Source organism: Myotis daubentonii, chromosome 2 (genome assembly GCF_963259705.1).
Source record: "Myotis daubentonii chromosome 2, mMyoDau2.1, whole genome shotgun sequence".
Classification (NCBI taxonomy): domain Eukaryota; kingdom Metazoa; phylum Chordata; class Mammalia; order Chiroptera; family Vespertilionidae; genus Myotis; species Myotis daubentonii.
This window is the reverse complement of record NC_081841.1, coordinates 139,086,371-139,105,799: the sequence shown is the minus strand read 5'-3', so window position 1 is coordinate 139,105,799 and position 19,429 is coordinate 139,086,371. Positions and strand designations below refer to the sequence as shown.

At 42.2% G+C, this 19,429-nt stretch overlaps 2 protein-coding genes across 2 annotated transcripts in view; both read right to left on the bottom strand.

The window, feature by feature from the left end:
* Positions 1 to 1,761: 1,761 nt before the first annotated feature.
* Positions 1,762 to 6,313, bottom strand: LOC132228403 (kelch repeat and BTB domain-containing protein 6). The gene has a single exon (XM_059684746.1). It carries the CDS (start codon positions 6,003 to 6,005, stop codon positions 3,990 to 3,992), a length of 2,016 nt encoding a protein of 671 aa, XP_059540729.1. The 5' UTR covers positions 6,006 to 6,313; the 3' UTR covers positions 1,762 to 3,989.
* LOC132228402 (kelch repeat and BTB domain-containing protein 7) overlaps positions 1,762 to 19,429 on the bottom strand; it is a 77,981-nt gene continuing 60,313 nt past the window's right edge. The window contains exon 2 of the mRNA XM_059684744.1: positions 1,762 to 1,908. The gene's annotated coding sequence lies outside the window, so the exon portion shown is untranslated. The remainder of the gene's footprint in view (positions 1,909 to 19,429) is intronic.

Here is a 19,429-nt window from a genome sequence, read left to right as displayed (position 1 = left end):
CTCTTTCTTTAAGGCAAAAACACATCTGTTTTGGAAGAAATACTTTGCCTGAAATTTACAGTAAGTCCTTTTGAACTGTTCCCAGAATTAACAAAGTGTATCCCAAAATAATATTCTTAATTGAGATATGGTGGCTGTAAGCAGCAATTTTAGCTTTGGAAGTAAGAATGTAAAAGTTTGACTCCATTAGAGATAGGTGACACCACACATGGTAGGTTGTTTTAAGAGAAAATATATTTCAGATATAGATGAAATGTTATACAAAACATCTGTTCCCCACTCTTCCTGTGCCTAGGACCACATTGAGTCTCCAAAGTTAAAGATGTGAGGAATGGAAGTTTGATGAAACAGACCCAGGCGACAACTGCTTCAGAGTCAAGGAGGTGGTCCTTCTCCCTATTCTGCATGAAACCTATTGCTTCCATGGTATTCTGAGGTTTGGCAGCTTTTGTGAACAGGATCTTTTGTTTTGTTATTATAAATTTTTTATATTTTTATTAAACTGATTTTTTAAAAAATATATTGATTTTTTACAGAGAGGAAGGGAGAGGGATAGAGAGTTAGAAACATCGATGAGAGAGAAACATCGATCAGCTGCCTCCAGCACACTCCCCACCGGGGATGTGCCCGCAACCAAGTACATGCCCTTGACCGGAATCGAACCTGGGACCCTTCAGTCCGCAGGCCGATGCTCTATCCACTGAGCCAAACCGGTCAGGGCTAAATTGACTTTTATATTATTATTAAATTGATTATTAAACCCTCTAGGTTCAAGAAATAACATTAATTCCCTTGGGATTCTAGTGGTAGTCACATTTTCTATAAATTCTGCCTCTTAATACTATCCTGCTTTATCAAATTTACTAAATAAATGTTCCTTTAAAGTTAATTAGAATAATGAAAAGTATGTAGAAGTTTTTAAACAGGTATGGGAAGAAGAGACTGTCACAAGTGCTCTTACCTTGAGTCTGATGAGCTTCAAAAGTGTCATAAATAATTGAAAATATAAAATTATGAATATATGCCTTTGGGGGAATGGATCAAAAGCTTTCCCCAGAGCCCTGGCTGGTTTAGCTCAGTGGTTAGAGTGTCAGCCTGTGGACCCAACGGTAGTGGGTTCTATTCCCAGTCAAGAACATGTACCTCAGTTGCAGGTCCTATCCCCGGCCCCGGACAGGGCATGGGCAGGAGGCAACCAGTTGATGTATTTCTCTCTCTCTCTTTCTCTCCCTCCCTCACTCCCTCCTTCCCTTCCACCCTTTCTCTAAAGATAAATGGATATCCCCAAGTGATTAAAAAAAAAAAAAAAGCTATTCCCATATTCTGAACAAGATCAGGTACAGATAATTTTTTAATTCCAGCTCAATTAAAAATGATAAAAAGAGCTATTTGATTTTAATCTCTAATCCATATATAGACAAGCTTATTGCTAAATTAATTTCTACTTCATCCTTTTGGAACCATAATGCCATTTATTATTTTAACTAAAAAGAACTTGCAAAAATTTGGACTCTTTGAGCTTTTCAGATTATGGGAACAGATAAAAAAATAATTACGGTTACTCTAAATCTTATAAATAGCAATCCTGCAAACAACATTATATCGAGAATTTGCTAAAAGATGTGATGATTAATTGGAAAACTGAGGCAAGGATGCTTTTCTATCAAAAAGGGATTTCAACACTGCTAGTTATGTCATTCACTGCACAAGCAAGTGTTGCATACATTCAGCAGAAACACCGAATTAAAAAGTCAGAAAGTCTGGGATTTAATACCAGTTTTATTTGTTACTAATCACATACAAATCACTTACCTATAAAATAATGATTAACATCTATTCCCTAATTCACACATATATCACGAAACTAAAATTCTTCCTAAGAAAACCTCTTTGTAAACAAAGATATTACTACCATTTAGCTTAGGCTTTAACTGAAAGGTTGAAAATGGCAACCTGGAGAATTTGTCTTATATAAACTATATGAATAATTTGGATGAATTATCCATTGTCCTTTTTCAACATGAAAAAACAGAAAGCTATCAAAAGAAGTCACTGGTGAAGAAAAAGTTGGAAAAAAAAGAACTACCGAGAAAGGGCTTTGTGTTAAGTACAGTGCTTAGAACAACCCTGATATCAAATGGAACAAAATCTAGCCTTAGGCAACTGAGTATAACTGACCTTTTGAAGGAACACATACTGCTAAGACAAGCATCTTATTTCATCAAAAATAAACAGGAATGTTCTGCAAAATCTTCAAATGGCCCATAAAAATGCCTCCGAATACTTTTTTTTAAAAACTTGCCTGTCTCCCTCTCTTTATTTTCATATGATAGTATATCATTCAAAAATTCTGTTTCCCACCTGAGAGAGCACATGCCTTAGTATTCTGCCACGGTGTATGAAATGTTAGCATTCTGTCACTAGCAAATAGGAATTAGCATGTTATTAAATAAAGATTTAGGAAGCTAATGCTAATTGGGTATAGGTAATTGTATACACTATAAGCATCTGGTCATTTATTATGAATAATGACAACAATATCTAGTACATCTTAAGAGGTAAGCATTTATATTTTCTGGTATTTAACAATGTCAGTTTTATGTGATTTAGTCTACTTCTGGACTTTTCCTTACATAGTGACAGAAACAAAGACTAAAGCATTAATTCACAGAGAAACTCAGAACAGATACAAATACCCTAATAAAATAACCATATATTCCACTGCTTAGGGAAATATTTTAGATGAATATACTTTCACTACTGGCCCCAAAAGCCATCATCCACGTATGTTATTTAACTGTAAACTTTTAATACAAAAATACCTTTAAGCTACTAATAACATTTAGTGACTTACAAAACTGACAATATTTCAGTGCTACACAAAACAATTCTATACTTAAAACTTAAAGTTTTAAAGTTCTTTGCCGGCACTTTATTTTATAGTTGATAGATACAGTAACTACTAATCAATAAAATACTGTCCTTAGCTTATACATATTTTCAAAACCAATATTACCTCACAAAACAGTAAAGAATAATCAAATCTTGCTGACAAATCTTGTAAGCTGAACACCAAAACTATACAGTCAAAATATTTTAAGAATCACAATAACTTTTTAAGACAATGAATAAAAGTTTACACAATCACATCCAATGGACAAAAGGATTGTTCCTCTGAATCAATGAAGCATGTACCAAGTATAGATAAAACACATGAACCTACAAAGCAAGTTACTAGGGTTTTGTTTTTGTTTGTTTTTTAAGTTTTGTAGATGATTAGTGACACTGCTAGAATGGAATTCTTTTTAGATGGAAACTTGGTCACTATTTGCAAATACACATTTTATATTACAAATTTAAAACTGGAATTTCTTTTCCAACAGTAGAATCCTGTGGGGGTTTTTTGTTGTTTTTATACCAGTGAGCTTATGGCCATTCTGTACAGTATTACATTCCTTCACATTATAAATAATCATTCAGTCACATTAAACATATATGCATCTTTTTCCTTCATGAAAGGGGAGGAAATAACTAAAATTTAGCAGATTATATTTAAGTTAGAACACATGTTGTATAAACATACTAGTTTAAAGTTTTGGAATTCTACTACACTGTTCTGAAGAAAAATATATGCTTTCAAAACCCTATCTAGTAATCCCTATCCAGCTATTTTAAAAAATTAAAATTCCAGTTACTGTACTTGTGGCACTAAACAGAATGGAAGGCAAAATTATCATAGTCAAATATAGACATATTAAATAACCAAACAATATTGGATTTTTAGAACAGTAAATTATTAAATAGGTTTATTTTTGGAGTGCTTAAATTACATTAGTATTTCAAATAATACCCTTTCTAAAGAAAACCTGAAATTAATCAACTTTTTTTCAGTAAAGGGAAAGGGTCTATCTTTTAGATACTTTCCAAAGCAATAAAAATACCTTAGTGTTTCAACCTATCTATAACAAACCCTGCTGATCCTGTGCATTTCACTGAGGTGCTACCTGTACCCACAAATCATCATCAGATAAAGAACTTGAACTTCCTGACTCAGAATCTAGCTCACTGAATCCACCTAAATCCCATTCAGTACTAGATTCACTTGGTATTTCCTCTTCCTCAGTGAGGAAACTCTGACCAGGCTCAAGACAGGAAGGATAAACACGAGCTGAGAGGCAGAAAAAGTTGGAATCAAATTGGAAGAGGCCCAATGTGGTACCAATATTAATCCACTGGTCTCCACTAATGTCATACTCATACACAGTCACTCGGTTCTTTTTCCATTGTGGGGTGCGTGAGGTAATCAGCAACAGTTTTTGGTCATGATTGATGATCCGGTAGTTGCTGGTCTCTGACACCAAAGGAATATTATTAATCTGCCTCCATTCTCCTCTGACTGGATTGTAGACCTTCATGACTGGGATGTCACAGATACAATAGATCTCATCATTGAAGACACAGGCTTCCTGAAAGTCATGGCGCTTAAGAGAAACACACTTCAGCCACATATTGTGGTTAGGATCATAGCAGAACATGCGCTTACTGTTGAGAGCATAAAGGTAGTTCTGAATTACCATTAGGTCAAAGGAGATAAAAGAATGGGGTAGTGGAGCCACCAGTGCCCACTGGTTCCTCTGAACACTGTAGCATTCCACTTCCTTCAATTTAAGTCCAGTAATAGGGTCTCGCCCACCCAAGATGTAAATGTAGCCATTGAGGTAGGCCACATCCATGCCCTCACGACAGAGCAAGCGATCTGCAAGTTGCTGCCAACTATTCTGGGCTGGTTTATACACCCAGAGGTCTTTCCTGGGCTGGGCAGCTAGATAGATGTCATGGTCCGGAGAGATACAGACGGCTAAGGTGGTTACAGTTCTAGTGTGAGCAAGGCAGGTCAAAGGTGAGGGCACTTTGTAAATATCCCCGGAATAGGGGTCACAGCACAGAAAGGGATCTCTAGGGTGACCAAAGAAAATCACCATCTTCTTGGCACACGCACCCAACCTCTGGGGTGGATTTTCTGCTGCGTATACAGCAGAGCTGCTGCTGCTGCCGCCGTCTGGCTTTGGCACCACAGACTTGTACATCATGTCACCATATCGCATCTGCAGAGCCCCTTCAATAAGGTCCAGACAGTACTTCTTCACAGTGGTGTTGGTTAGCAGCCCTTTCAGGTAATCCTGATCTTCATCAGCGAAGTGCGTCCAGCGGACACACTTGAAGACTTCCACAGCGCTGGGACCCCGCTCCTTGGGAGCCGCCTCCAACCACTGCATGGCAACGTGACACACTGTCTGCTCGTGCTCTATGTTTAGACAATCCAGGCGCAGGACAGCCAGCAGCTGGGCCAGGGTCAGATCTGCCAGAGTCTCCTCCCGAATCGGACCCATCTGGCTGAGCTGCTTGAAGTTGTGGGCTATGAAGGACTGGGCCTGCGAGCGCAGCTTGCGATGGCCGAAGGCATCGGCGAACTTGAGGATGGCGGTGCAGTTAGCCAGGTCCAGGCGGCGGGCTAGGAAGGAAGCACAGGCTTCCCGCACGTACTCGAGCTGCAACATGTCGGAGGCCGCGTAAAGGCGTTCCACGTTGGCCTCACTCAGCGACACGCGACCGGTGTAGCAGTATTCGACCAGCACCTCAAAGGACTCGGCATCCACGTCATGCATGGTCACGTTCGCCTGCTGGCTCTCGTACATGCCGCCGGTGAACATGCTCTTGAAGTAGGGGCAGGCGGCAGCCAGCACGTTCCGGTTGCAGGAGAAAAGGCGGCCCGTGCCAGGCCCACTGCCAGGCGTCACCACCTCGATGGTCACATCACACAGCAGCCGAGAGTCATAGAAGGACTTGAGCTGAGCCAGCAGGGCTGCAGAGTGGGCCGCGTCCTTCAGCTCCTCCGGGCCCGTGAAGAAGGCCGAAACCGTGGGCTTGTGAATCCTCTTGGGCCGCTTCCCACCGCGGGGACTGGCGAGGCGGCGGGAGCGCGGGGCGTCTTCCCGGGACTGCATGGTGGAGATGGCGGCGGGCGCTGAGGGCGAGAGCGGGCGCTAGGCTAGGGCCGGGCTCCGGCTTCTCCCCACCCTGCTGTTGCGGGCGCAACGATAACGGTGTCTCCGGAGAGGCAACCACACGAGTCCATTTACTTGACTCAGCCCTGTGCCGAGGTGCCACCTGCCTTTACCGCGTAGACCGCGCCAACTCACCCACTTCCAGTTCACGCCCTTCCTCCGCCTCAGCTCGCCCACACGGAACCGCAGGCTGACACGGAAAGCCGCAGCCGCCGCCGCCGCGCTGGCACGGCAGTACCGCTAGGCGTCCAGGAGAACTACGATGCCCAGGTGGCCTTTCGCGCCTCGAGGCATGCCGGGTCCTCCAGACCTACAGGCATAGGCTCATGTACAGAAGCGGCGTGGCATGCCGGGAGTAGTAGTTTCCATAGTATCGCGAGATTTATCTGCCGTTCATTGTTTCAGCTGACGAAATTAAAAATAACTGATTCTTCCCGATTCCGCTTTCATGTTATGGTAGAACTCTGAGTTTGGAATGCAAATTAGGCTCCCGTTCTAGTATTTATTAATTGTTTGCCTTCTCTCTCATAGTGTTCTTCTAAGATTAAATGAGCCCAAGCGCGGTGTTCAGTGGTTGATCGTAGACCCGGGAACCGAGAGGTCACCAGTGCGATTCCCGGTCAGGGCACAAGCCCGGGCTGCGGGCTTGGTCCCTGGTAGCGGGGTGACTCAGTGGCTCTAGAGAGTCGGCCTGAGGACTGAAGGGTCGGGGGTTGGATTCCGTCAAGGTCACATGCCCCGGTTGTGGACTGATCCCCAGTCACGGGCATGCAGGTGGCAACCGATCAGGATGTTTCTTTCTCCTCTCCCTTCCTCTCTCTAATATACATAAAAACATATTTTTAATATACATTTTTCTTGATTTCAGAGAGGAAGAGAGAGATAGAAACATCAGTGATAAGATAGAATCATTGATCGGCTGCCTCCCCTATACCCCTGACGGGATGGAGCCCGCAACCCGGACATGTGTCCTTGACCGCAACCCAACCCGGGACCCTTCAGTCCTCAGTCTGACGCTCTATCCACTGAGCAAAACCAGCTAAGGCTAAAAACATATTTTTAAAAATGAGACAAATTGCATAGGATACATAGGATTCTCTGCGTACATATTTGTTCTTATATATTAGTAGAATAATTAATAAGTACTTGCACAGTTCCTAAAGTTTCCGTGTTTTAGCTTTTCTTATAGCATCTATGAAAAATGAAGTACCCACTCATTTGAAATCATTGGTCTATAAGGAAAAAAAGTTTTTTTAAAATTAATCCTCACCCAAGGATATTTTTTTCATTGATTTTTTTAGAGAGTGTGGAAGGGAAGGGGAGAGAGAGGAACAAACAAACAAAACAAAACATTGATGTGAAAGAAACACATCGACTGGTTGTCTCCGATGGGGGCAGGAGATCAAGCCTGCAAGCAAGTCCTTTACTGGAATTGAATCTGAGACCCTTCAGTCCATAGCCACTGCTCTATGCTCTGAGCCAAACAAGCTAGGACTGGTGTATAGTCTTTTAAGATATCCTCGTTCCCTTAGCAATACTCATTTCAGGTTCCTCTTGTCTTTTCATGGCTTGATAGCTTATTTCTTTTTTGTTAGTGAGTAATACTCTATTATATGGATATACCACAATTTACTTATCCACTTACCTACTAAATGGCATTTTGTTTGCTTTGAATTTTGCAATTGTGAATAAACCTGCTCTAGACACTCATGCACTCTTTTATTTCAGGACATAAGTTTTCAGCTCATTCTGGTAAATACTAAGGAATGTGACTGAAGGATCCTATGGGAAGACTATTTTTAGCTTTGTAAGGAACTGCCTAGAGCAACGGTTCTCAACCTGTGGGTCGTGACCCCTTTGGGGGTCGAATGACCCTTTCACAGGGGTCTCCTAAAACCATCGGAAAACACATATATAATTACATATTGTTTTTGTGATTAATCACTATGCTTTAATTATGTTCAATTTGTAACAATGAAATTGGGGGTCACCACAACATGAGGAACTATATTAAAGGGTCGCGGCATTAGGAAGGTTGAGAACCACTGGCCTAGAGCCATCTCTTGGTTTGGTTTTGTTGCAACCTATTGTTTAAACTTAGTATTATGGGAAACTTTCAACCCACTTTTCAAGGGTGTTCAGAATCCTCACCAATATATGCTTCACCGCTAAGGTGAAAATTCATATTATTATCTCCAAAAAATGCCAAGATTTTACTGAGGACAACTTACAACCCCAATGGTCCATTTGGGACGCTTGGAATTTCCCTAAGCCTGTCTATTTACAAGGTGCCCTCAAATCTCAGTGCTCTAAGATCTGTTCTCATCAATGGTCAGTTTATTTTGCTGGTATGAGGAGGCTGAAAATAAAATATCATCAGTCTACCTCAAACTGTACAGTCTCTTAAAGACTGTCTCTTTTACCATCTAATCTCAGGACTCTGTCCTCACCTGAACGCACCATGTGATCAAGCCATTTCTCCTACCCACCATTCCTACTTTTCTGTGGATTCTCTTTTTCTTCCTTTGGTCTCTATTCTTTTTACCCCTCCCTGCCTCCATGGAAGTACTTTGCCCCCAACTTCCAATAATAAGGACCCTTATTAATTGGTCCTTCCCAACCTGTGAGGGAAGGTCAATGACCTGAGCACCCACCCGAGCAGGTATTCTTTAATCCTTTGTGGAAAAATAGTAAGAAGCAAGGAAAATCCCTGGGCAAGTGGAATAGGGAAACAGACAAGAAAATTCAACAAGCCAATTTGAACAACTTTCAGCCAGCTAGTAAATAGCAAGACCTTATCTCCCCTAACCAAGGACACTTGAGAGCCAATGGTTTATACCTCCCCTCCCTAACCAGAGAATACAGAGCTTAAATCATCCTTGTCTTGGAAATAGAGAACAAAGACTCAATCAATGCCATTTGTGTCAGCTAAACCTAAGGACAAAGAAAGTTGGGGTAACAGATAACAAAAACCCCATTAGAGCCAGACAGGCCCAAGATAAAACTAAAACAGTAAAACAGACCAAAGAATAATCCAAACACTCCCCTATACACTCATTTTGATACACCAGCATATTAAAAACGCACCTGGAAAACTGATAAATATTCTGCTAAAACCCTCCCCTAAGATTCTCACTTGCAGGGGGAAAAAACAAGATAAAACTCCTCAGGACAAAGATTCAGTATGGCTCACTCTAGAGCACTCCCATGCCCCTTTCTGGGCATGAACTTTTTACTTCCTCCTAAACTCTAATGGCCCCAGGAGACTTGCAAGCAGAAGAGCAGTGGGCAGTGGCCGCTCGTCCCAGGTTAACCCCCTGATCCTATTTCCAAGGCCCTCTTTTCTCTGACTTCCCAGTGAGCCAAAGCAACCCAACCTAAGCTCACTTCTTTCCTATAACAATTCTAGAGAGCCAAAGCAGAGCACCGCCTAGGCTCTCTCCTGCTGTTTCTTCTGTCCTACGTCCTTCCTTTGTTTCACTGTCCCCAGCTTTCATAAACATACTCTCAAAATCACATAGACTCATGATCTGAAATATTTCCTATACAAGTTAAGAGCCCACACACTACAGGCCAGTCTCTGTGTGGTAACACCTTGACCTCACTCATATCTACATTTTATTGTTAAAGTCTTTCTGAACCTCCATAAAAATAGGGGAGAATCTAGTAATCAATTCAGACTGATCTTCAGGGTATATTCTCTTGGGACCCATGATTTATAACAACTTGTGCCACTCCTAATGGGTCCCAGAGATCCCACTTTATTGTTTGAAAAGCCAAATGGGCCACTCTTCAAGAGGAGCTTCAAAGAAGTTAGAGCACCTTTAGGCTTACATACAGGCTAACACCTTAGGGCAGTGGTTCTCAACCTTCCTAATGCCACGACCCTTTAATACAGTTCCTCATGTTGTGGCAACCCCCAACCATAAAATTATTTTCGTTGCTACTTCATAACTGTAATTTTGCTACTGTTATGAATCGTAATGTAAATATCTGATATGCAGGATGTATTTTCATTGTTACAAATTGAACATAATTAAAGCATAGTGATTAATCACAAAAACAATATGTAATTATATATGTGTTTTCTGATGGTCTTAGGCGATCCCTGTGAACGGGTCATTTGACCCACAAAGGGGTCGTGACCCACAGGTTGAGAACCACTGCCTTAGGGGAAAGGACTTTTAGAATCCATTCCCACTGTCTTCCTTCAAAAATTGATTGGTCAGCCCTGGCCGGTTTGGCTCAGTGGAGAGAGTGTTGGCCTTTGGACTGAAGGGTCCCAGGTTCGATTCCAGTCAAGGGCACATGCCCAGGTTGTGGGCTCAATCCCCAGTGTGGGGTGTGCAGGAGTCAGCCAATCGGTGATTCTCTCTCGTCAGTTTCTATCTCTCTCTCTCTCTCCCTTCCTCTCTAAAGTCAATAAAAATATATTTTTTAAAAAATTGATTGGTCAAAGGTAAAAGATTGCAGAATACAAAGAGATTAACCTGTCTCTAACTTTAGAAATAGTTTAGAAAATGTTTGGAAGGACTACTCCGGTCTGACTCTAAATGATTGAACACTTTCCACCTTAGTCACTAGCTTCATTAAGGATATGACCAGAAATTAGAGTATTCAAAGTATTTTACAGCCCTATCTGGTTTGGCACAGTGGATAAGCATCAGCCTGTGGGCCAAAGGGTCCTGGTTTGATTCTGGTCGAGGGCATGCACCTCGGTTGCAGGCTCCTCCCCAACCCAGGCTCTGGTCGGGGGCAGGAAGAAACTATGAAGGAGGCAACCAATCGATCTGTTTCTCTCACATCGATATTTCTCTCTGTCTTTCCCTCTCTCTTCCACTCTGTCTAAAAATCAATGGAAAAATATCCTCAGGTGAGGATTTACAAAAACATAATATAAATTAGTGAGGTGATTTCTCTCTGAAATACATACACTAGCTCAACATCACAAGGACTCTGTTGCATTTTGGTCAAATCAAAACAATGCAAATTCAAGACTTTACAACTTAATTTGAAGGAAATAAGCCAAGACAATCTGCTCCCTCTAAAACTTCCATAGGTAGAGATAATTACAGATATTGTAAAGAAAAGGGACATAAGGCTTGATATTAACCAACCTTAAAATGCAAAAGCAAACAGGAGACCAAAAATTCATCTCTCTTAATGACTTTCCTCAGAGAAGCCCTCCTTTTTGGGGGGGACAACTAACTCACTCTTTTAAAAAAGTTTTAAATCACAGTTGATGTACAATATTTTATTAGTTTCAGGTGTACAATATAGCGATTAGACATTTATAGAACTTATGAATTGATCACTCCAATAAGTCTAGTACCCATCTAGACACCATACATAGTTTTTATAACATTATTGACTATAGTTTCTATGCTATACTTTACGTTCCCAGACTATTTTGTAGTTACTAATTTGTACTTCTAAGTCCCTTCACCTTTTTCACCCATCCCTCCAATCCCTCTCCCATCTGGCAACAGTCAAAATGTTTTCTGAATCTATGAGTCTGTCTCTCTTCTGCTTGTTTGTTTGTGTGTGTGTGTTTTTAGATTTGACATATTAGTGAAATCAACAACTAATTCTTATAATGCAAAGCAGAAGAATCATTAATGGATATCTTACCCCTGACACGGGGGCAACAGTTTCACCATTAACACTATTATTCCTCCAGAATGCCTATATTGAATCCCTAACCCCTCATAATTCAGAATGTGACCTTATTTGAAGATAGGGTTTTTACAGAGGTAACCAAGTTAAAATGAGGTATTAGGGTGGGCCGTAACCCAATATGACTAGTGTCCTTATAAAAAGGGGAAGTTAGGACATGCTTAGAGGGAAGATGATGTAAAAAGACATAAAGAAAAAATGGCCATCTACAAGTTAAGGAGAAAGGCCTAGAAACTCTCTCACAGCCTTCAGAAGGAACTAATATCTTGATCTTGGACTTCTTGCTTCCACAAGTGTGACATGATAAATTTATTTTGTTTAAGCCACCCCGTCTGTGGCACATAACAAATGTCAGCCCTAGAAAACTAATCCGGACAGCTTTTCTTTTCCCACTACCCTGCCTGAAGTTGGACATATCATCTACACCTGACTTTCCTTTATGTCAATCTCTTTTTGCCTTACTAGTACTTCTCAGTACGCCTTCCTGTAATCTTCCTGGGCATAGATTTACTTCCTAAAGGAATACCAGTATTTTTTATTTCTCTCCCAAGTGCTTCACCCTTGAAGTCCCTGACTCCATCCTTGTAGCTTTGCCTTTTTATGAATCCCATTGAGCATCAGACGTTTTTTGCTCCTATAAAAAACCCCAAACACTTAAGTACAAACTATGTTAATTAACATTTCTGACTCTCTCTGGGCTGCTCATTCCCCTGACATAAGCCAAAACTGGGAGACTGAACCTCTTGAAGTAGAAATAGACCCTTCCATGAAACTCCCAAGATTACCATAGCATACTTAAAATTAGAAGCCCTCCAAAATTTTCAACCTATGATTCAAAGCCTTATCAATACATCCTGTAATACTCTGACCCCCACAGGAAAGAATCCCAATGGCAAGGGATAGTGCCTAGTCCAACACTTGCAGCCCATAAAATAAATGCAGGTTTCCTTTAGTTTTTAACCCTAATACCATTCTGGCTTATATCCCCATCCAACATCACTCACTTCACAGTCATCAATTTATTTTCCGGTTTTCTTTCTTTCTTTTTTCTTTTTTTCCAATACATTCCCCTTCACCCTGACTAACAAAATCCATTTTGCATTTACATGGAAAAATCAACAATGCTCATAGACTGTCACGCCTCAGGGGCTTATCGCCAAGCCTTAGGGGTTAATTATTTTTCTAGGACCCTAAATGCAAACCTGAGGAATTAACCTTTCCTTGAACCTCTTTCCTTATCTAGTATGTAGATGACCTTCTCTGTTTCCCTGATTTTGACAACTCTTTGCCCACAACAGACATAAAGTCTCTAGAACAACATGCAATTATTTAACCCCATCAAGAGCATGCTGTCTCCCTTGAAGGAAGACTTTGTCCCCTACATGTATTAGCACCATCAATGCCCCATTCCCTGAGAACAAAAGACGACTCTGAGGGTTTCTAGGAGTAGCTGGCTATTGCTGGAACTGGATCCCTAGCTTTTTCACTATTGTCTCTCTCTATATGCCTTGACTAAGAAAACAGCAAATCCTGATTAAGACTCTCCTTCCATGCGTGCATTTCAAACCCTGAAAACTTCTCTATGCTCTTTTCCTGCTTTTGGACTTTCCAGTTACTCATCACCACTTCCCCCTTTTGTATATAAAAGGGAAGGGTATGCATATTCTTGTTTTCAGGATAATTAGAAGCTTTACTCTGCAAACAAACTACTGCAACAATTATAGCTAAGCTGCTACCAGAAAGAATTTTCCCCACTTGGGGATCCCTTTGCTCCTTTCTTGTGAAAGAGGAATTCACTTCATAGCCTAAAATGTTACTATCTTCACCACTCTCAAGCCTCTGGAAAAATAAAACAGGCAAACAACGCTCTTAAATGAGGATTCAGTATGCCCAAAGCCTAGCACTCAGCCGTGATGATCCTTGAATCTCCATCAACATTGATTAGTCCCTTATGAAAAAAATACTGGCAGGCTAATGAGGATTCTTTACAGCGTTTGGTCCTTAGGTGACTCTAATTTCATCTCATCCAACATCCATTCTTAAATACTGCAAAAGGCATATTAAATATGCTCACATTTATCATCAGCAGGTCTGGTTCCCTTCCTCACCACAGCCCTTACATGATCTTCAAATTGAAGATTTGATTGACTGTGAAAGATACCACCAAAAGACCAATCTGGAATCCAAGTGCAAGGGGTCTTACACTATTACAAAACTAAAGGGATACAACATGTACGTACTTTATGTTTCATAATTTAAAAATGCAAGACAATTCTGGTTTGGCATGTAAAGAGCTTGGAAGTCACCACTCTGTCCTAACAACAAGTACAAAGCTGAATGGACTGAAAATCAACAACTTCTTGGATCTGTAAGCGAGGGGAGGACACGGCAAACAGCTGCTCCCAAGATTGGAGAAACAGACAGGAGAATACAGGGAGCCAGACCTTGCCGGAGCAGAGACCCAGAAGCAGGAACTGCCGCAGGAACACGTGCCCAGGAACACATGCTGAGGTAGGAAAACCTGAAATACAAGTGGATGAATTGCTGGAGGCTCAGTGATGACAGCTCTGGAGTTAAAAATTCCAGAGGACCCAGTGATATTCTGAGATTTACCTGCAGGAGCTTGACAAATTCGCACAGTAAACATGGGAGAAAAACTCCCTCACTTTTTCCGAAGGGAGAAAATGGGAAAGACACCATTTTTAAATACGCCAGGACACTCTGTTCTCAACAAGGCATGCCCGCAGGAGAAGCTAGTTAACCAGATCCTAACCTGCTGGGGCCTCCTCAGAGCCCACCTTCCCTCTAGCCTTCCAGGTGGGAGCAGGGAAATACCCAGCTCCACCCCTCCTACCTACGGGGAAGGGAAACAATAAAACAGTTCAGAGGCGTAGGTTACCTAAAGCATTGCCGCACAGCCATGGGACAGTAGAACATGTTCCTCTACCCCACATCTTACCACCGCATTACTAGAGGCCTGTTTACAACAGTTCCTGTTACTGACTGCATCACACCCAACTATCACGAAAACATTAGAAGGCAAAAGCACAATTTGAAAGTACAGAGCAAGCATCAGAACCAGACATGGAAGGGAAGTCGGAATTATCAGACGAGGAATTGAACACAACTATGAACAATAAGCGAAGGATTCTAAAGGATAAAGTAGGCAGCATGTAAGAGCTGATGGGCAATGTAAGCAGAGAGATGGAAAGCCTAAGGAGAACCAAACATAAATTACAATAGAGTTTCTGGTTTAAGATGGCAATTTAGGAAGACCCTTAACTCACCTTCTCCCACAGACACACTAAATTTACATCTGTATATGGAGCAATTTCCTCTGGAAAAAAAAATTAAAAACAGGCGGACCGACCCATTCACACTGGGCAAATGAAAGGGAAATCACATCAAAGTGGGTAGCAAAGGCTGAGACATAATCTGGCCAGAAAGCCCACGCCTGGTGCCGGGACCCACAATGGGAGGAAACTCAACACCTGGGGCTTTACCCTGAGGAGTGAAGGGTTTGTAACTCACATTGGGCATCCCACTGTTAAGACCAGCACCAGAGAGACAAGCCCCCAAACACCTACCTTAGGCCCACAAGACCTGTGGGGCTGTAGTGAACTGAGAAAGAGTTCTTAAAGGGCTTCTGTTGCAAGCTCACCCGCCCCAGGGTGTAACACAAAAACAGCCTTTTGAAAAGTGCCCAGACTTTATGTGAAAGTATTGGTCTGAGGGGCAGGAACCTGCTGGGCAACTCTCCAGGTGTTATATTGTAAATCAGAAGACTCCTTCATCAATATGCCAAATTTATTTGGAGTCCTGTTCATTTTCGCTAGCGCTAGCGGGCCCAGAGGAACTCTTGCTTCTCAAATTCTGGGGCTCAATATGGTGGAAGTCTCTTCAATTTATGTTTTTCAGCTCTCTGTTGTTTATTTGAGATCTTGCTTTTTTCTTAAATTAAAAGTTTGATGTTGCATTTTCATTTCACTGGCTAAAAACATAAAAAGTTTTATAGTTTTCATGGAAATTTTTCTTCCCCTTTTAGATATTTCTGATAAATTAAAAACAAATTTACAAAAAGGTACAGAAGTTTCTCTTTAGATGTTTGATGGAAAATAGCACATTTAGTGTTAGTGACAGAGAGCGAGTCTGGAGCACCTACAGTTGAAAAGCAGAATATATTTTTGCTCCCGCTTATACAAATACATTAAAAGATGAGAACAGGAATGCTTTTCCATATTAAATATTTAAAGCCAGTTGTTTGTTCTGTAACTTTTCTTTAAATGACACTTGTGGATTTTTCACTTGTTAAAAGTCCAATATGTAACTGAAGCCAAGTGAACTATGTACCAGCAACTATTACAGAACTGTAAAACTTCAATGCCCTCCCCTATCTCCACCCCACACAAAAAATAAAGGAAAGAGAAAATATTTCCCCAACACTCCTCAGAGGCTGCTTACCTCCTGGCAAGATAGGAAAATCATATTCACTAAAAAAATACACCGTTGCAAACTTCAAGGCATTTATCTAGCATTCTCACAGAGCTCAAAGTATCACCAAAAGATTAAATGAGGCCCTAGTCAGTTTGGCTCAGTGGATAGAGCACCAGCCTGTGGACCAAAAGGTCCAGGGTTCAATTCTGATCAAGGACATGTGCCTGGGTTGCAGGCTCCTCCCCAGCCTGGGCCCTAGTCTTGCAGGCTCCTCCTCGGCCTCAGCCTTCATCAGCTCATGCAGGAGGCAACCAATTGATGTGTTTCTCTCACATCCCTATTTCTCTTTTTCCTCTCTCTTCCACTTTTTCTAAAAATCAATGGAAAAACATCTTCAAATGAGGATTAAAGGAAAAAAAAAACATTAAGGGAGGAGTGGGGGAAAATGTTGAATCATTCTGAGTTCCCTGTTAGTCACCGAACAAGATACAGAGATATCTTAAGTAAGTAGGGTTGCTCTTCAGTGGGTCATTTGTTGCCCAAGTTGATGACAGCAGGAACTTTAGAACCCCACTTGTTAACAAGTCTGTATTCATTAATCACTTGCATTCACACTAAAAACAAAACCAACAAAAGGGGGAAAAAAAACTGCTCAGTACCAGAGATTGAAGAACCATGTATAGTCTCTTGAAATAAATTTGATTCCTTTAGAAGTCTAATTACTTTCAGTTGCCTTTTTAAAAGAATATATATATACTAGAGGCCCGGTGCACAAAAATTTGTGCACTCGGTGGGGAGGGGGGTCCCGCAGCCCGGCCTGTGCCCTCTAGCACTCTGGGACCCCTCGGGAGATAACAACCTAGGCCTGCTCCCAGGTGGCAGAGGGCAGGCCCAATCCCTAGGTGCAACCCCTGGTCGGGCTCAGAGCAGGGCTGATTGGGGAGTTGGGGCGCCGCCCCCTGTCATGCACAGAGCAGGGCAGATCGGGAGGTTGTGATGCCACCCTCAGTCACACTCAGGGTAGGGCCAATTGGGGGGTTGGGGCACCGCCCCCTGTCACACTCAAGGCAGGGTCGATGGGGAGGTTGCGGCGCCACCCCCTGTCATGCACAGAGCAGGGCCAATCAGGGGGTTGGGGCACTGCCCCCTGTCACGCACAGAGCAGGGCCCATCAGGGGGGTTGGGGCTCTGTACCCTGTCACACACAGAGCAGGGCTAATCAGGGGGTTGGGGCGCTGCCCCTGTCACACAAAGAGCAGGGCCCATCAGGGGGTTGGGTCGCCACCACTGTCACACTCAGGGCAGGGCCGATGGGGAGGTTATGGCTCTACCCCATCACACACAGAGCAGGGCCCGGGGGGGGGGGGGGCGCTGCACCCTGTCACACACAGAGCCACAGGGCTATCAGGGGGTTTGGGCGCTGCCCCCTGTCACGCTGATCCCGGTGCTGGGAGGCATATTACCCTTTTACTATATAGGATAGAGGCCTGGTACACGGGTGGGGGCCGGCTGGTTTGCCCTGAAGGGTGTCCTGGATCAGGGTCGGGGGTCCCCACTGGGGTGCCTGGCCAGCCTGGGTGAGGGATGATGGTTGTTTGCAGCTGGTCACACATCCTTCAGGGTGGGAGTCCCCATTGGGGTGTCTGGCCAGCCTGGGTGAGGGGATGATGGCTGTTTGCAGCTGGTCACACACCCTTCAGGGTGGGGGTCCCCACTGGGGTGCCTGGCCAGTCTGGGTGAGGGGCTGAGGGCTGTTTTCAGGCTGGGGGTGACTGAACTCCCAAACGCTCCTTTTTTCCTTTTTTTTTTTTTTTTATTCTGGGCCAGCTTTAGCTTGAGGCTTGGCTCCAGCTCTTAGGCCTCCGCTGCTGAAAGTAGGTTTCTGGCCTTTGCATACAATGTTGCGATCCTGCTGGCTGATGTCTGGCAGTATTTGTTACAATGTTTGAAACTGCAGGCTCAGAGGCCTGGAGCCGCAGGCGGGGAACATTGGTTTCCTCCGTCACTGAGGCAAGCAAGCCTCATGTTTGTTTCAAGCTGCCTGGCTGCCGGTCGCCATCTTGGCTGACAGTTAATTTGCATATCTCGCTGATTAGCCAATGAAAAGGGTAGCAGTCGTACGCCAATTACCATGTTTCTCTTTTATTAGTGTAGATATTATCCTGTGATTCTACTTGTGTTTCTTCTGCTGCGTTGAAGGTCTAGGATAGTGGTTGGCAAACTGCAGCTTGCAAGCCACATGCAGCTCTTTGGCCCCTTGAGTGTGGCTCTTCCACAAAATACCGACTTTGTTTATCATTTTTAAAAAGTAGCTCTTAGTTTCATCAATCTTTTCTATTGTTTTTCTGGTCTCTACTTCATTTATTTCCACTTTGATCATTGTTATTTTTCTTCTGCTAACTTTAGGTTTAGATTGTTCCTCTTTTTCTAGTTCCTTGACATGTGAAGGTAAGTAATATTTGAGTTCTTGCTATTTCCTTAATATATGCATTTAATACTATAAACATCCCTGCTAGAACTTCTCTTGCAGCATACCATGGCATTTAGTGTGTTGTATTTCCATTTTTATTTATTTTGAGATTTTTTTTATTCCCTTTTGATTTTTTCTTTTTTCTTTGATCTATTGGTTGTTCAGGGGTGTGTTATTTAGTTTCCACTTGTTTGAAAATTTCCAGCTTTACTTTTGTTGCTGATTTCTACTTTCATACCATTGTCCTCTGAAAAGATAGTCGGTGCAGTTTCAATCTTCTTAAATTGCTAATCTTGTTTTGTGGTCTATTACATGATCTATCTTAGAGAATGTTCCAGGTATACTAGAGAAGCATATGTATTCTGCTACCTGGATGGAATGTTCTAAAAATGTCTGTTAAATTCATTGATCTAAGTTATGGTTCCAGTCAAACATTTCCTTATTGATTTTCTGTCTAGATCAGCGGTTCATAACAGTAGCAACATTACAGTTATGAAGTAGCAACGAAAATAATTTTATGGTTGGGTCACAACATGAGGAACAGTATTTAAAGGGCCAGAAGGTTGAGAACCACTGATCTAGATGATCTATTCATTGCTTAAAGTATGGTATTAAAATCCCCTACTATTATTCTATTGTAGTCTATTTTTCCTTTCAAATCTGTTTGTATTTCTTAATATATTTAGGTGCTCCGATGTTAGGTGCACGTATTTACAATTGTTATATCTTCTTGATGAAATGATTTCTTTATCATTATATAAAGACCTTCTTTGTCTCATTACAT

Excerpts from the sequence above, each read along its gene's own strand:
- LOC132228403 (XM_059684746.1), bottom strand. The coding sequence starts at position 6,005 with ATGCAGTCCCGGGAAGACGCCCCGCGCTCCCGCCGCCTCGCCAGTCCC.